Source organism: Rhinichthys klamathensis, unplaced genomic scaffold (assembly GCF_029890125.1).
Source record: "Rhinichthys klamathensis goyatoka isolate OS25496 unplaced genomic scaffold, OSU_Roscu_1.1 h1tg000429l_1, whole genome shotgun sequence".
In the NCBI taxonomy this organism is placed as follows: domain Eukaryota; kingdom Metazoa; phylum Chordata; class Actinopteri; order Cypriniformes; family Leuciscidae; genus Rhinichthys; species Rhinichthys klamathensis.
Genome location: NW_026606925.1, coordinates 1027843 through 1044085, shown reverse-complemented (window position 1 = coordinate 1044085; position 16243 = coordinate 1027843). Strand labels below are relative to the sequence as shown.

Sequence of the window (16243 nt, the reverse complement as noted above, 5' to 3'; positions counted from 1 at the left end):
ATTTATTGTAATATTAATTTACAACATTAAGTTATTTCTATTAACAGATCCAAATATTCATAATCAATTATAACAAGTTATGATTGATTATTAATATTTCTTTAGAGCTAATTTGCTACACGAGTGTGTGTGTGTGTGTGTGAGAGAGAGAGAGAGTTTGTGTGAGTGTGTGTGTGTGTGTGTCACACCTGATGTCTCTGTGCTGTCGGATGTAAAGACTGTGGAAATTAGGTCTATTGTCCTCAGCGGAACATGATTTGGTCAGACGCTTGACGATTTCAGTCTTCAGCTCCATGGCGATGTATCGAGGCAAGACTGACAGCAGGAGATGCTCCTGAACACACGGGTTAACCGGTAAAAGAGTAAAACTGGTTAGAGACTATTTCACTAAGAATTAAATCTATTCTGTTTAAGCAAACGCATCACAAGGGACTATTATGTTTAATTTAATTTAATTTTTAATTTAATTCTTCAGATTTAGACGGGATCCCAACATTCAGCAGGTGGTTCAGGGTTGTGGCAGGCGGGACATAATGTCTCCGTTCCCTTATTCAGGGGAAAAGGGTTACGACAGTACCTGAGACATTCCCTTTCAGTCAGTCACGTTCTACATTAAGGCAAGGCAAGGCAAGTTTATTTATATAGCACATTTCATACACAATGGTAATTCAAAGTGCTTTACATAGAAGAAATTAAAATAATCAAAACAAATAAGAATAATTAAAACAGTTTAGAATAAAAAATAAAATAAAGTACAGTAAAAACAGTCGGACGAACAGTGGCACAGTGCTCATTCAGTAAATGCACAGCTAAACAGAAGTGTTTTGAGTCGGGATTTGAATGTGACTACTGTAGGAGCACATCTGATCTCTTCTGGAAGCTGGTCCAGCATAATAGCTAAAAGCAGACTCTCCTTGCTTAGAGTGATACCTTGGTATTTCTAGCTGATGTGATCCTAATGATCTGAGTGATCTGTTAGGTTTATATTCAGTGAGCATATCTGCAATATATTGAGCCTTGAGGGACTCCGCATGTCATGGATGTCCACTCAGACTTATGGTCTCCTATACTCACATAATAACCTCTCCCTTCTAAGTATGACCTGAACCATTTTAGGACTATCCCAGAAAGCCCCACCCAGTTTTCCAGCCTGTCAAGAAGTCTGTCGTGATCGACAGTGTCAAATGCAGCACTGAGGTCGAGTAGTACCAGTACTGATAATTTGCCTGTATCAGTATTTAAGCGAATATCGTTTATTATCTTTATGAGCGCTGTCTCTGTGCTGTGATGCGATCGGAAACCAGATTGAAAATTGTCAAAGTATCCATTCAAGCTTAAGAATTTGTTCAGCTGATTGAAGACAACTTTTTCAATGATCTTGCCTTTGAAAGGAAGATTTGAGATCGGTCTATAGCTGCTTAAGATGGTCTTATCCAGATTGCTCTTTTTCAGGAGGGGCTTAAGTCGAAATACTGACGTTATGGAGTCCCTATGGAAAGCGACACAACTGCTGACCCTTCCCAGAGCCCATGTAAGGCAAATATCCCTGGTGGGATGACTTTTCAAGGGGAAGGTCGATAGCTGCTGTTCCTTTCTCTTTAACCCTATTCAGCCCCGAATGGTTGGATAACACTTGTGAAGCGTGCCGAGTCCAGATGGAAAGGGACGCTACGGAGGCAACATGTTGAAGATACAAATATGGACAAACCCATAAGCCAGTGCTACATATGGAAGATCAGGGATGGAACCACTACAGACGCAGAGACAGAGCAGAGCGAAATCTGCCCAGGGAAAGACATGGGTTTGCAGACAGGGGAACCGTACTGTGAAAGATTACACATATGGTATTACCCAGAGGGAATCGCAACATATGGGGCATCTAGCCCAGCACAGGGACTGACCAACTGGGCATGCAACTCAAGTACTGGGCCTGGCGTCCGACTGCCGAAGGATGCTTGGAGGAAACTTCATCCAGGGTTTGCCAAGTGGGGAACTCACCTGGAGAGTAAGAAAGCGTTCTTACTGGCTTAAGTGATGGTGTCTCCTATAACAGGCCACTTAAGTCTGCCGCGTCCCATCTAGAAGCAATAGGTGGAGGTTCCAGATTTCTGAACGCGGGTGCCATATGGTGCCCTGTCCCTGAGAAAGAAGGTCCTTCCTCAGGGGAATCCAGTAAGCTAAGGCGCCAGTAAGGCGCAACCATCAAGACCTGCTCCTCATCTCCCTGAATTTGCACAGTGTTTGTGCGAGAAGGCTCACTGAAGGAAACACATATTTGCATAGGCCCCGAGGCCAGCTGTGTGCCAGAGCATCCCTGCTAAGGTTTACTCCCTGCAGGGAGTAAAAAAGCTAGCAATGGGAAGATTCTGGAGGGGCAAATGGGTTTACCTGTGCGTCTCCGAATCGACTCCAGATCAGCTGTACCACCTGGGGGGTGGAGTGGGGTGGGGGGAGGTCTACATTTTCCAGGGAGTGTGAGCTGTCATGAGAGCATGTCGGCTGCATGATTGAGCTCGCCCAGAATGTAAATGGCACGGAGCAACGTGAACCGCTGCTGACTCCAGAGGAGGAGATGGCGAGCCATTCCGGAGGCATCTGTTGTGACAAAAATGTGCCTGGACACTTGTTCTAAGGGCACTCCGGCCTGTAGAAAGGCAAGGTGAAAGCCACGGGCTGAAAGTGCGGCGGCAGATCGGTGTCATGGTCACCTGATGTGTGCCACGGCGCCATGCCCATCTCAGGACTCGGCCGTGTAGCCAGTGCTGAAGCGGTCTCATATGCAACAATCAGAGCACCGTGACCACGGCTGCGGGTGCCATATGATGATCAAATTAATAACAAAAATGAAAACAAATACAAAACTTACTAATAAAATAAAGTTAAAAAAATCATTTGAAAATAATAAAAACAATTATTAGTGCTATTATTATTATGTGTGTTAACTTAGCAGCTTCACGTGAGCAGAGTGTTTCAAATCACTTATATACACATGTATGGGAATCTGTACCTGATCGCGTTTCTGTTTGGCCTGCGTGGAGCGGTTTTTGCTGAAATCTTCTCGTTTCTTGCTGGTCTTCCTGTGAGCGTGCTCAGTGTGCCAGAGGTGAAACATGCCAACACAGTTGACGCACACAAACAGCACTGCGTTCGCCACCAACTGAGACACACAGAAAGAGGTTTTGAATATGTTGTGGTGACAGGCAAATCAGCCGGTGGCCTCCGCTGAACAGGTTTTGCATGTAACATTTCCTCTGACCAGCCATGAAGCGTTCAGGTGTTTGTACTGCTGTGTGTGTGTGTGTGTGTGTCTGTGTGTGTGTGTGTTACCTGCACGACAAGGTCACGTGTCTGCGGACTGGTGAGGGACACATACGTACTGATGGTGACGATGTGACAAACACTCACTCCGATGCCGAAGCTCAGAGCCCATGAGAGCCTGAGAGGAAGAACCGTATAAACGGACAGTGACAGAAAGAGGAAGAACGCGACCTGAAGATGAAAAACAGCAGGTGTAAAGGCTAAAATCAGTATTTCTCAAATTTACAGCAGGGTTATTATTGTTAACCAAAAACTAAAACCATAAAATTGTGTTTTTGTTACTTGAAATTAAATAAACGTTAACTAAAATACATATATAAAAAAACAAACTTATTTTATTTCAGCCAGTTGTCAAGGCGATCTTTTTTTTTTTTTTTTTTTTACTTTTTTTTAATTCTCTGAAAATAACAAAAAACTACAAAATATTAAAATGAATTTAAAATATGAATAACATTTTTATAAACATTAACTAAAATTAAAACTGAAATGAAAGCTAAATTAAGATATTAATAGAAACTACAGACATTAAAAATAATAAAAATGGCAATAGCACGCAACAAACTGAAAACAAAAATACATAAATAAAAACTAATTTAAAATATTAATAAAAACTATATAGACATTAAAAAAAAACTAATAAAAATGACAAAACACAACAAAGTTACTACAATTTTAACTAAAATGAAAATGGAAAATATATCAATTAATTTAAATAAATAAATTAACTTAATAAAAATTATATATATGTATATATTATTATTATTAAATAATTATATATGACAAAAGCACACAATAAAATTACAAAAATTTTATTTAAAATGAAAATGATTTGCATAAAGCATATTTCTGGCTTAAAAAAAGACAAAATAGTGTAATGTAAACCTGTTTTGTAAACTAAAACCCATAATAAGTGATCTTCTGACCTGGTCCCAGGCGGTGACGACGCCTCCGGTGAAGACGAACACGAAGGCGACGATGAGGAGCAGAGACCAGATGAAGAGCGCGAGTGGCGTTTCTCCCCGCCGAAGCACCGGCAAACACGGCAAACACGCCAGAAGAGCCACGCAGACACACACCACCACACACACCACTGCGAACGCCGCCACATGAGCGCCCAGGCTCTGCGGGAGCGAGACACGAAACCTTCAGTGAGAAACACACACCCGCTGGACATGCGACTGCTCTGAAGCTCTGCTTCAATGTATATCTAATGAGTGATCAAGGTATTCATCAATATTTTTCCTTCTAAATATCACATGAGTTGAATGACTTATCTAGGCTAATAAGATTTTACTTAGTTATAGAAGTTACCAGTGTGATTACTGAAATGTTCTTTTCATGTGTTTATTAAATATCTGAGAGGTGACTGAGGCTCTTGCTCATTTAGCCCGGCTTCCAGAAATGAAATATGGTCTCGTTTTAAGTTTAAAGTCTTGACTTTACTGTTAGATTAAAATTTTGAGAAGACTCTCCTGTTTATCGTTAGAGCCCGACCAAATCCAACCTTGAAGAAGCTGTGTGTCGGTATGTGTGTGTGTTAGTATTCTTGGTTACAGGTTAAGGAACAAGTGGCATTATTGGAGATTGGCTAAAAAATGTCTTCAATTTATTATAATTCTGACTCTTGTCTTAAATTGAGTGCATTTCTGACTCCGGGTCTTAATTAAAGGTGCTGTATGTAACTTTTGTTTTGGTCTGTGTGACTCCGCCCACTGCCAGTTCAGCCAATGGTGGTTCGACACTCACCGGTTGGCAGAAAACACAGCGTAACGCAGCCATGGAAACGAGCAAACAAACTGGGTTCCACACAACCTAAAAAGCCTCGATATCCATCTAAAAATCTCCATGAACGAGAGCATATTAAAACGCGGATAAATCAACTCATTAACTTGCAGTCTGTAAGTCTCCTCGGCTTACCCTGCCGGTGGACGGGATGATGACGATGATGGTCACGCAGAAGAGAACCGTCAGGAACAGTCCCGACACCATTAGCGGCGTCTCCTCCAGACAGCGCAGGAACGCCATCACACACCCGCAGCTCCGGTGGGATTCCTGCGGCTCGTCGTCTGCGGGAGCCACGAGGAACCTGCTTTGAGAGCTTGGAGAACCCTCAACGGTGGCATTGGAAGTCCTGGAAGTCTCAGATACGGTCGCCAAACTAAACCTACTGTCAATGACGTCGGGTTCGGCCCATTCTGAGGCGTTTCGAGAGGAAGAAGTGCTTGTGTTGAGTGCATTTGTGGAGCTCTCCTCATTGGGATCGCGACCCCCTCCGAGGCACGACTTGCGAGGTTTCAGGGCTTCGGGGGCGTTCTCCAGCTTGGCGACACCCAGTTCGACGTAAACCTTCGTGTTGTCCAGCATTACGGGTGGGGATTATTTGTGCCTCTATTTACGTGCACTGTAAAAAAAAAATCTGTTAAATTTACGGTAAAAAACTGGTTGCCGGAAATCTACCTATCTATACGGTAGCAACATTTTAGGTTTTACAGACTTAACTTAAAGTTACAGTAAAAAAAAAAACAAATTTCATTATCTGATATTATGTTAATTTACTGACCTATTGATGTGCTAATTTGTTTTGTACCATTGTAATACACTGACAACCACCAATCACAGTGGAGATGAGAGTCACATGATGAATCATAGCTCAACACATGCAGTTTTTCACAAGAAAGTTAATAGTAATATACAGAAGCTTCATGGGGTCATTCACACACACACTAAACCACCATCATGGTAACACACATGAAATTTAAAAAATGCAGTAAACATTAATTTAACAACATTAAATGTAACATAACACCCTAATTTACATATACAAAAATACATCAAATGTGAAGTGTCTCGCAGGGAATTGTGGGAATGTCAATTTACGGTTTAAATTATACAATCACTTGTTCTTTTTCACTTCCAAAAATTGTAAAATTAACGGTATTTTACTGTAAAATTACATTAAATGTCTGATTAGATCTATCACAGTTATTCATACAGTAGTACGGAAACTTTCTGTTAACCAATTAACAGTTTTTCACTGTAGCATTTTTACGGTATTTTACCGTTAAAATCACGATCATTTTGTACAGTGACGCCAAGAGCCTGATTGATTAGTTCTTCATTGAGCACACTCAATACATAGACATGAATAATGTCTGCCGAAGAAAACTTACATCGTCCAATTCAAATCAGGGAAAGTCTGGGGGTTTGAGAGCAGATGCAATTGTTTCACAAATGAATGTTTTCAGAGGTTTTCAAAAGGTACTTGTTGGTCTTCTGAAGTGAATCCATGCAGGGAAGCTCCGCTTCTGGATGTGTAAGCCATTACATCTGCCCTTGAAGAACACAATGGTAAAAGAAGATCAGCAAGAGAAACAAGGGTCAAATCGAAACCTATTGGTTCAATTCGCCAAAAACCGACACTATGAAAAACACTTAAGATTCATGGGTAACACTTTACAATAAGGTTCATTAGTTAACATTAGTTAACTACATTAGTTAGCATGAACTAATAACGAACTGCACTTATACAGCATTTATTAATCTTTGTTAATGTTACTAATACTTAATTAAAATCTTGTTAACATTAGTTAATGCACTGTGAATAAACATGAACAAACAATGAACAGCTGTATTTTTATTAAGTAACGTTAACAAAGATTAACAAATACTGTAACACATGTATTGCTAGTTCATGTTAGTTAATTTAACGCCATCCGGTCACAGGTTCGCGTTTAAAGTCTGTTTAGAGAGAACGCCGTCGTCTTAGTGGCCCCTAATGTAATAACAAATGATCATTTTGCTGGAAGTGAATCAATCACAACCAACTTTAGCTGGAAATAACATTATTCAAAAATCGCTATAAAATAATCTCCATTGTTAAAAGCGCTATATAAATGAAGATGACTTGACTTGACTTAATACATTAATGAACCTTATTATCTATTCATGTAAAAACAGAAAACCTCTATTGCTTGTCAAAGACTATAAATGTACAACTTCATGTAATTCTATTGTGTTCGGAGTCAATTTGACCCGCATATTTAATTAGCATCACAGACAGATATTTGCACACTGAGGAGTAAATAATAATTATAAATAGTATCTATCATTATTTGCACTTGTGTAAGTATTTATTGCTATGTGTACTCCCTCTTCATTTGTGTTATGTCTGGTCCTCAAACTGGTTCTTACAAATCTTTTCAGTCTCGCAACAAACACACAAACAGAAACATCCTTTGACAGATTCGGCTGTGAAACTGACGAGAAATGGCGGATTCTTACTGGATGAATCAGTCGTACATTTTTGAGTCTTACATTTGTGTTTGAGAAGCTACAATAAAGGATTTCTGTTTTTGTGATGTTTTTGCCTGACTCTTTTTTGCTGTTTTTCTAAAGTGTTTTATTTTGTCACTGATGCATGGAATCCAATATGACCCCAACATAAATGTTCAAACATTTGTACTGCCTTTCCAAATGTACAAAAATGCAGGTTCATGAGCCTAGATTAAAAATATATTCACCTAATTTCCAGTGGAAATAAACAGTGTAACCAGTGTCTCAGGCATGGACGATTGAATAGGGGTCAAAATGAACCTATAAGAGTTTAAAAGAACCATTTTACTCTTACTCTGAAGTATATTTTAATAATCTACAGAACGTTATTCTGCTATTAAGAACCTTTTGTGCAACGGAAGCATCAACGGCCCTGAAGAACCTTTGTGTGCTGGAAACGTCACTAAATATACCGGCTCTGAGTGACGACAGGTTTACAATGAAACACAATGAGAAACATGTCATTTCACTGCCAAATCAGATCTAAGATAAAGTACACCTGCGCTTCTTCCTATTTATACGTTGAATGCACTGTATGTTACTAAAAGTGTGTGGTAAATGAACATGCTCAAACAAGAACAGCTCAAACACACACTGACACACACATGCAAATGCACTCATTTCACTACAGTTCTTCTGAGAGGCAAAGTTCAGTATTACAAAGTTCAATATTACATTAACAGACATCACACCTTATTCCTTACAAGATAAACACAAACAAATAAAATCACATTTAAAAATAAAGAAAACGAGAACAGCTGTGACGTGTGTATAGTGTCTGTCTCTGGACGAAACAGACAAAAGCTTCTGATGTCACGTTCAAAGTGAATTTACGTGAACAGGATGAACTGGATACAGCGAATATTTGACACACACACACACACACACACACACACACACACACACACACACACACACACACACACACACACACACACACACACACACACACACACACACACACACTTGTGTAACCAAATGTCTGTTGTTGTCTAAGCAGAAACACCCAATGACATACACACACACAAACACACACACTTAATATTCAACAATATTATTGATCTGCCTGCATTGACGCCATTATATGAGAGCTGAACTGAGCTGGACGATGACATCATGCGGCTATACACACACACACACACACATATATATATATACAAAAGAAACTTTGTTGCATTATTTTCCTGTTATCTCTGTAAAGCTGCTTTGAAACACTCTGTATTGTAAATGCGCTATATAAATAGAGGTGACGACTTGACACACACACACACACACACACACTCTCTCTCTCTTTCTTTATTAAACTAGGAAACATTAAATTGATCAAAAGTGACAGTAAAGACATTTATAATGTTACAAAAGATTCTATTTCAAATTAACGCTGTTCTTTTAAACTTTCTATTCATCGAAGAATCCAGAAAAATAAAATGTATCACAGTTTCCACTGAAATATGGACCGTTTTCAACATTGATAATAATCATAAATGTTTCTTGAGCATCAGATCCTCATATTAGAGTGATTTCTGAAGGATCATGTGACACTGAAGACTGGAGTAATGATGCTGAAACTCAGCTTTGATCACAGGAATAAATTACACTTTACTATATATTCACATAGAAAACAGCTGATTTCCACTGGAGCAATATTACACTGTTTTTACTGTATTTTTGATTAAATAAACGCAGCAGAAGAGACTCTTTCAGACACATTAGAAAAATCTCACCAACCCCAAACTTATAAACAGTAGGCCACTGTGTGTATAAGAACATAAATCTCAACACATTTGTTTGATGTGTGCTGGAAACAAGAAAAATTGTAAGAAAAACAAACTTCCCACTAAGCAAAATGATGTCCAAAGATGTCTTTTCAACGTCTTTGTCACAAAAGTCGGGCGTTGAAAAGAAAAAAAATGAAAGTTTTTATGACGTCTTTTTTTGACGTGTTCTGCACGTCCGATATAGACGTTCATATATGGTCTAGTTCAAATATGGTCTAGTTCAAAACTAGTTCAAATATGGTCATTGTGGACATATTTTTTACATCATTTATGGTCTCATTTATACATAATTACTTTGACTATTGCTGTCAGATGATCTTAGTGAGAACTAGCAGAGGTTTAGATGGTGATATTTGTTTCATTTGTAGTGTCACCATTATGATGATCAGTGTTTGCTTTAGTTGGGCTCTTGGTCCCCTTTATTTGTACTTTAGCGTTTTTTTGGCTGCTAACTGTGTGTCAATTTCAACATCAATTTGCTTAGTGGGTTAATTCAAGATGTATTCTCTGAAAACACGTCTCAATATCTCACACAATCTGCATCTTAAGTATTTCAATTACTCCACAAAAATGCAGTTAAAGAAAGCAATGTTATTATATCAAAAACGCAGAGCTTCAGAGCGAGTGTCTGAGAGTGAGTGACTCTATATCTCTGATCTGGGATCAGACTCTCCTCTTTACTCTCCTTTGACAGTGAGTCACAAACAGTCACAAATCCCTTCACAATACGGCATGAGTCAACAACTAACAAAAGACCTGGTGTGTGTGTGTGTGTGTGTGTGAGATTCTTCCTGAATAAGATCTTACCCACACACACACACACACACACACACACACACACACACACACACACACACATCAGAGGAAAGATCCCGAAACATTCACAAGCATGAATCAAGAAAACAAAAGCATGTAAAAAGAGGAAATAAAGTCTATTACCTAAGAACGCTTCATCGTGCAAACCTCTTCTCTGTTTCGTTCTCTGTCTGTTGCATTCGTTTGCATATTTGGGCTTTTCATATGACACTGTTTTCCATAAACACTGCCCTTTATTTTCCCTGTAACTCACAGCGAAGCTCATTATGACTGTTGCTTTATCCCACTGTCTAGAGCATTGTTTACATGTTTACAGTTATTGCTTTATTTGGTATAAACAATGTACAGTGCATCGAATAATAATAAAAAAGCGTTAATACGTAAATAGAATGTTCGTTCAAAGTGATATGGACTTCAATGACGTTACTGCCCGTTTTAGAACGTTCAGAGAACATTCAAATGTAACGTTTCCATAATGTTTGAAGAATGACACAATGGAATGTTCCCATAACCAAGAATAAACAATATATATATATAAAGTTTTGAACATAACATGAGCAAAACGTTCTGAGAACATATTTTTGTTATGTGGGGATTGTGTTTGATCCTTCAAATATCAATATAAAGAAATTAGAAATGATTTCAGACACTATGATGTGAGTTTTAACAGAAGAACATGACAGAGCAAAATAAAGCATCCTGATCCTGCATGTTTTCACGTGAGAGAACTTTATTTTACAGCAACCTTGTTACATAATAATATCAGTAAATTATGTATAATTACATGCAGCTAACGCTAATCCTAGTAAGTACGTTACTAATTAATAATACTCAGTACTTAAATATATAATTACACTGTACCAATGACACCGTAAAATAAAGTGTAACCCCGAACTGAATATGCAGTCTGAAACATTACTCAGTTTTCGTTAAAGAAAACCTCTATGTGACTCTATGTGGCTGTCGTGTTCTCAACACATCATAAAAGCATTTAAATACATGTTTAAAACACAATTTTAACCCCATAAAGCCGGATTAAAGTGATCGTACCTGCGCTCTGCCGCTTTCCTCGATCCTGCTCTCCGTCACTCGAGTTCTCCAAATAGTTTGCGGTTCCATTTTTTGTTCGCTTGAACTGGACGAACCGGTTCGCCAGCAGGAGTGACGGCACAGAGCCGAACCCAAAGGGCACATCTCCTCATCATAACACTGCTGGCTTCATGCATATATTTATCATCATTTATTAATGAGTATAGGCTGCTGCCACTATGAGAACATTTTCTAGCGCAAGTTTGATTCAGTTTACCCCGAAATGTTAATTAATGCATTAATTAACATGCGTTTGTATATTCATGCAGGAATTCATATGACGCATGTCGTAGTTAAGGTTAGTTCCTCATTAGTACATGTCTTAACTCATCATTAGTTCATAATAAAGTAATTATTAATTCAGGTATAGCCTACATGATTATTCAAAATGCATTTGGTTGAGGCTCAGGCATTCAACAGTACATACAATACAATTTAGAGAGAAAAAAAGAAGGCTAGATATTTACAGTAAAGTATATAAATATGCGAACCAAATATATATTTATGTTTGCTTTGTCTATTAAATAATAAAATGTATATTATGTGCAGTGTGTTTTTAAGTGCAAAAAGCTCTTTGTAAAGGAAAGGTGTGTGTGCAAAGGTATGCACAAGTTGAGATTAAAGCTTATTTTAATTTTGAAAACATCACAATAAATTAACATTATGATTGCAAAGCCTTAATTATATTTTAATGAGTACGACATATAAGTAATAATGATGATAATAATAGCCCAAAGATTCACCCAGAAATCAATACTCTCATGTTGTTCCAAAACTGTATGACTTTCTTTCTTCTGTGGAGCATAAAGGAAGATATTTTGAAGAATGTAGTATTAGAAGAATTAGTATAGGATGACAGAATTACATTGATAAAGTTGTTGAAGTGTGTGTTTGCTTCTGCATTTGATATTTCTCTGTGCATCTTCTGTCCTGATTGAACACTATCAATCACTAATGTCTTGTATATCACTCCCTCTAGTGGTTAATCTATGACATTATATTTTGGCTACACTTTAAAGGAGCATTGCGGAAGTTCTGAAATTTCTTACCGTTACTGACACCAGTGGCCGTTAGAGAAACTGCAGCTAGTCTCATGCTCGTTCTCGGTGCACACGCTCGCACGCTCGTTGTCCGCACTAGATAAGGCTTTTTTTTTTTTACTTACGAGTTTCCGTGGATATCTGGATTGTGCTGGCGGCTGGTCGCTTCTTTCCGTCCGTAGAGTCCATTTGAAACACTACTAGTAGCGATTGCCGCTGCTTACTAATGGCTGCCGTACGGATGTAAGCCCAAGTAGACGAGAATGCGCATTATGACACATTTTGTGAGTTTTCACGCCAATTCGGACCCGACTCCTCCACACACAATTGAGCCTACAGGCTGATAGAGGCAACCATGGTGGACAGTCAAGGTGTCATTCTTTCTATTACATTATGGTTGGTACAAAATGTACAAATGAAGACTCTATCTTAAAGATTTTTTTAAGTAAAAACCTACACATAGCTCCTGTAAAGTCCCCCTGTGGTGAAAATCCAGCTTTTAATGTTGTTTATGTGTCTATGTGGTGTTTTTAATACACTTTAAGACAAACCATGTGTAAATTCATAAGCATTGCTGAGTATTTTCTCTTTAAAACTGCAGTGAACCAAAGACAGTCTCAAAAACACGGTTTGAAATCGCTGGTGTTTCTGACGTCACAAACGACCTTGTAACCAATCAGATCAACGTGTGATCGTCAACCAGTGGATCTCTGAGCTGAGTGAGTGAGTGAAGGCGGGGCTCTAAATGAGGCAAGGAAAAACGCTTCAATATGTAATTTTGGTGATCAAAGATGAATTTTAAGGGATAAAATGATTGACTACAGGGGGACTTTATAAGATTTTACATCTGGCAATTCTGACTTTTTCATACTTTCTTTTTTTTATTACCTTTTTTATTTTTCATTCTGTGGCGGAAACAAGCTTCTATAAATAACAACAACTTCAATGGAGTCAGATAATTACTTACATTAAAACACATTTTATTCCCACAACCACTTTTCATTCCCAATGTTCCCCATTTTATCTTAGAAGACCCCACTGGACCCCACGCTTTACACCACTGCATCCCCCGCTTTACACCACTGCATCCCACGCTTTACTCCACTGCATCCCACGCTTTACTCCACTGCATCCCACGCTTTACTCCACTGCATCCCACGCTTTACTCCACTGCATCCCACGCTTTACGCCACTGCATCCCACGCTTTACACCACTGCATCCCCCGCTTTACTCCACTGCATCCCACGCTTTACACCACTGCATCCCCCGCTTTACACCACTGCATCCCATGCTTTACTCCACTGCACCCCCCGCTTTACTCCACTGCACCCCCCGCTTTACTCCACTGCATCCCACGCTTTACACCACTGCATCCCACGCTTTACTCCACTGCATCCCACGCTTTACTCCACTGCATCCCACACTTTACGCCACTGCATCCCACGCTTTACACCACTGCATCCCCCGCTTTACTCCACTGCATCCCACGCTTTACACCACTGCATCCCATGCTTTACTCCACTGCACCCCCCGCTTTACTCCACTGCACCCCCCGCTTTACGCCACTGCATCCCACGCTTTACACCACTGCATCCCACGCTTTACTCCACTGCATCCCACGCTTTACTCCACTGCATCCCACGCTTTACTCCACTGCATCCCACGCTTTACGCCACTGCATCCCACGCTTTACACCACTGCATCCCCCGCTTTACTCCACTGCATCCCACGCTTTACACCACTGCATCCCCCGCTTTACACCACTGCATCCCACGCTTTACTCCACTGCACCCCCCGCTTTACTCCACTGCATCCCACGCTTTACACCACTGCATCCCCCGCTTTACACCACTGCATCCCCCGCTTTACACTACTGCATCCCATGCTTTACTCCACTGCACCCCCCGCTTTACTCCACTGCACCCCCCGCTTTACTCCACTGCATCCCACGCTTTACACCACTGCATCCCACGCTTTACTCCACTGCATCCCACGCTTTACTCCACTGCATCCCACGCTTTACTCCACTGCATCCCACGCTTTACGCCACTGCATCCCACGCTTTACACCACTGCATCCCCCGCTTTACTCCACTGCATCCCACGCTTTACACCACTGCATCCCCCGCTTTACACCACTGCATCCCACGCTTTACTCCACTGCACCCCCCGCTTTACTCCACTGCATCCCACGCTTTACTCCACTGCATCCCATGCTTTACTCCACTGCATCCCTCGCTTTACTCCACTGCATCCCACGCTTTACACCACTGCATCCCATGCTTTACTCCACTGCACCCCACGCTTTCCACCACTGCATCCCACGCTTTACTCCACTGCATCCCACGCTTTACACCACTGCATCCCCCGCTTTACTCCACTGCATCCCACGCTTTACACCAATGCATCCCCCGCTTTACTCCACTGCATCCCCCGCTTTACTCCACTGCATCCCACGCTTTACTCCACTGCATCCCACGCTTTACACCACTGCATCCCACGCTTTACTCCACTGCATCCCCCGCTTTACACCACTGCATCCCACGCTTTACTCCACTGCATCCTCCGCTTTACTCCACTTCATCCCCCGCTTTACTCCACTGCATCCCCCGCTTTACTCCACTGCATCCCCCGCTTTACTCCACTGCATCCCCCGCTTTACTCCACTGCATCCCCCGCTTTACTCCACTGCATCCCACGCTGTACTCCACTGCATCCCACGCTTTACGCCACTGCATCCCACGCTTTACACCACTGCATCCCCCGCTTTACACCACTGCATCCCCCGCTTTACACCACTGCATCCCCCGCTTTACTCCACTGCATCCCACGCTTTACACCACTGCATCCCCCGCTTTACTCCACTGCATCCCACGCTTTACACCACTGCATCCCCCGCTTTACACCACTGCATCCCACGCTTTACTCCACTGCACCCCACGCTTTAACTCCACTGCATCCCCCGCTTTACTCCACTGCATCCCACGTTTTACACCACTGCATCCCACGCTTTACTCCACTGCATCCCCCGCTTTACTCCACTGCATCCCCCGCTTTACTCCACTGCATCCCCCGCTTTACACCACTGCATCCCACGCTTTACTCCACTGCATCCCCCGCTTTACTCCACTGCATCCAACGCTTTACTCCACTGCACCCCACGCTTTACTCCACTGCATCCCCACGCTTTACTCCACTGCATCCCCCGCTTTACTCCACTGCATCCCCCGCTTTACTCCACTGCATCCCCCGCTTTACACCACTGCATCCCACGCTTTACTCCACTGCATCCCCCGCTTTACTCCACTGCATCCAACGCTTTACTCCACTGCACCCCACGCTTTACTCCACTGCATCCCCACGCTTTACTCCACTGCATCCCCCGCTTTACTCCACTGCATCCCCCGCTTTACTCCACTGCATCCCCCCCTTTACACCACTGCATCCCACGCTTTACTCCACTGCATCCCCCGCTTTACTCCACTGCATCCCATGCTTTACTCCACTGCACCCCACGCTTTACTCCACTGCATCCCACGCTTTACTCCACTGCATCCCACGCTTTAAACCACTGCATCCCACGCTTTACTCCACTGCATCCCACGCTTTACTCCACTGCATCCCACGCTTTACTCCACTGCATCCCACGCTTTACTCCACTGCATCCCACGCTTTACTCCACTGCATCCCCCCTTTAAACCACTGCATCCCACGCTTTACTCCACTGCAACCCACGCTTAACACCACTGGACCGCACGCTTTACCCCACTGCACCCCACGCTTTACTCCACTGCATCTCACGCTTTACTCCACTGCATCCCACGCTTTACTCCACTGCATCCCACGCTTTACACCACTGCATCCCACGCT

General features: G+C 41.6%; 1 protein-coding gene across 1 annotated transcript in view; it reads right to left on the bottom strand.

Annotated features, from left to right (window-relative positions):
* The window catches only part of LOC130071067 (adenylate cyclase type 4-like), a 31952-nt gene extending 25315 nt beyond the window's left edge, over window positions 1-6637 (bottom strand). The window contains exons 1-6 of the mRNA XM_056235683.1: window positions 6489-6637; window positions 5236-5719; window positions 4242-4439; window positions 3328-3489; window positions 3008-3157; window positions 189-334 (exon numbers count right to left, since the gene is read on the bottom strand). Coding sequence (XP_056091658.1) covers window positions 189-334; window positions 3008-3157; window positions 3328-3489; window positions 4242-4439; window positions 5236-5682 — 1103 coding nt within the window. The 5' untranslated portion in view covers window positions 5683-5719; window positions 6489-6637. The remainder of the gene's footprint in view (window positions 1-188; window positions 335-3007; window positions 3158-3327; window positions 3490-4241; window positions 4440-5235; window positions 5720-6488) is intronic.
* Window positions 6638-16243: the final 9606 nt, after the last annotated feature.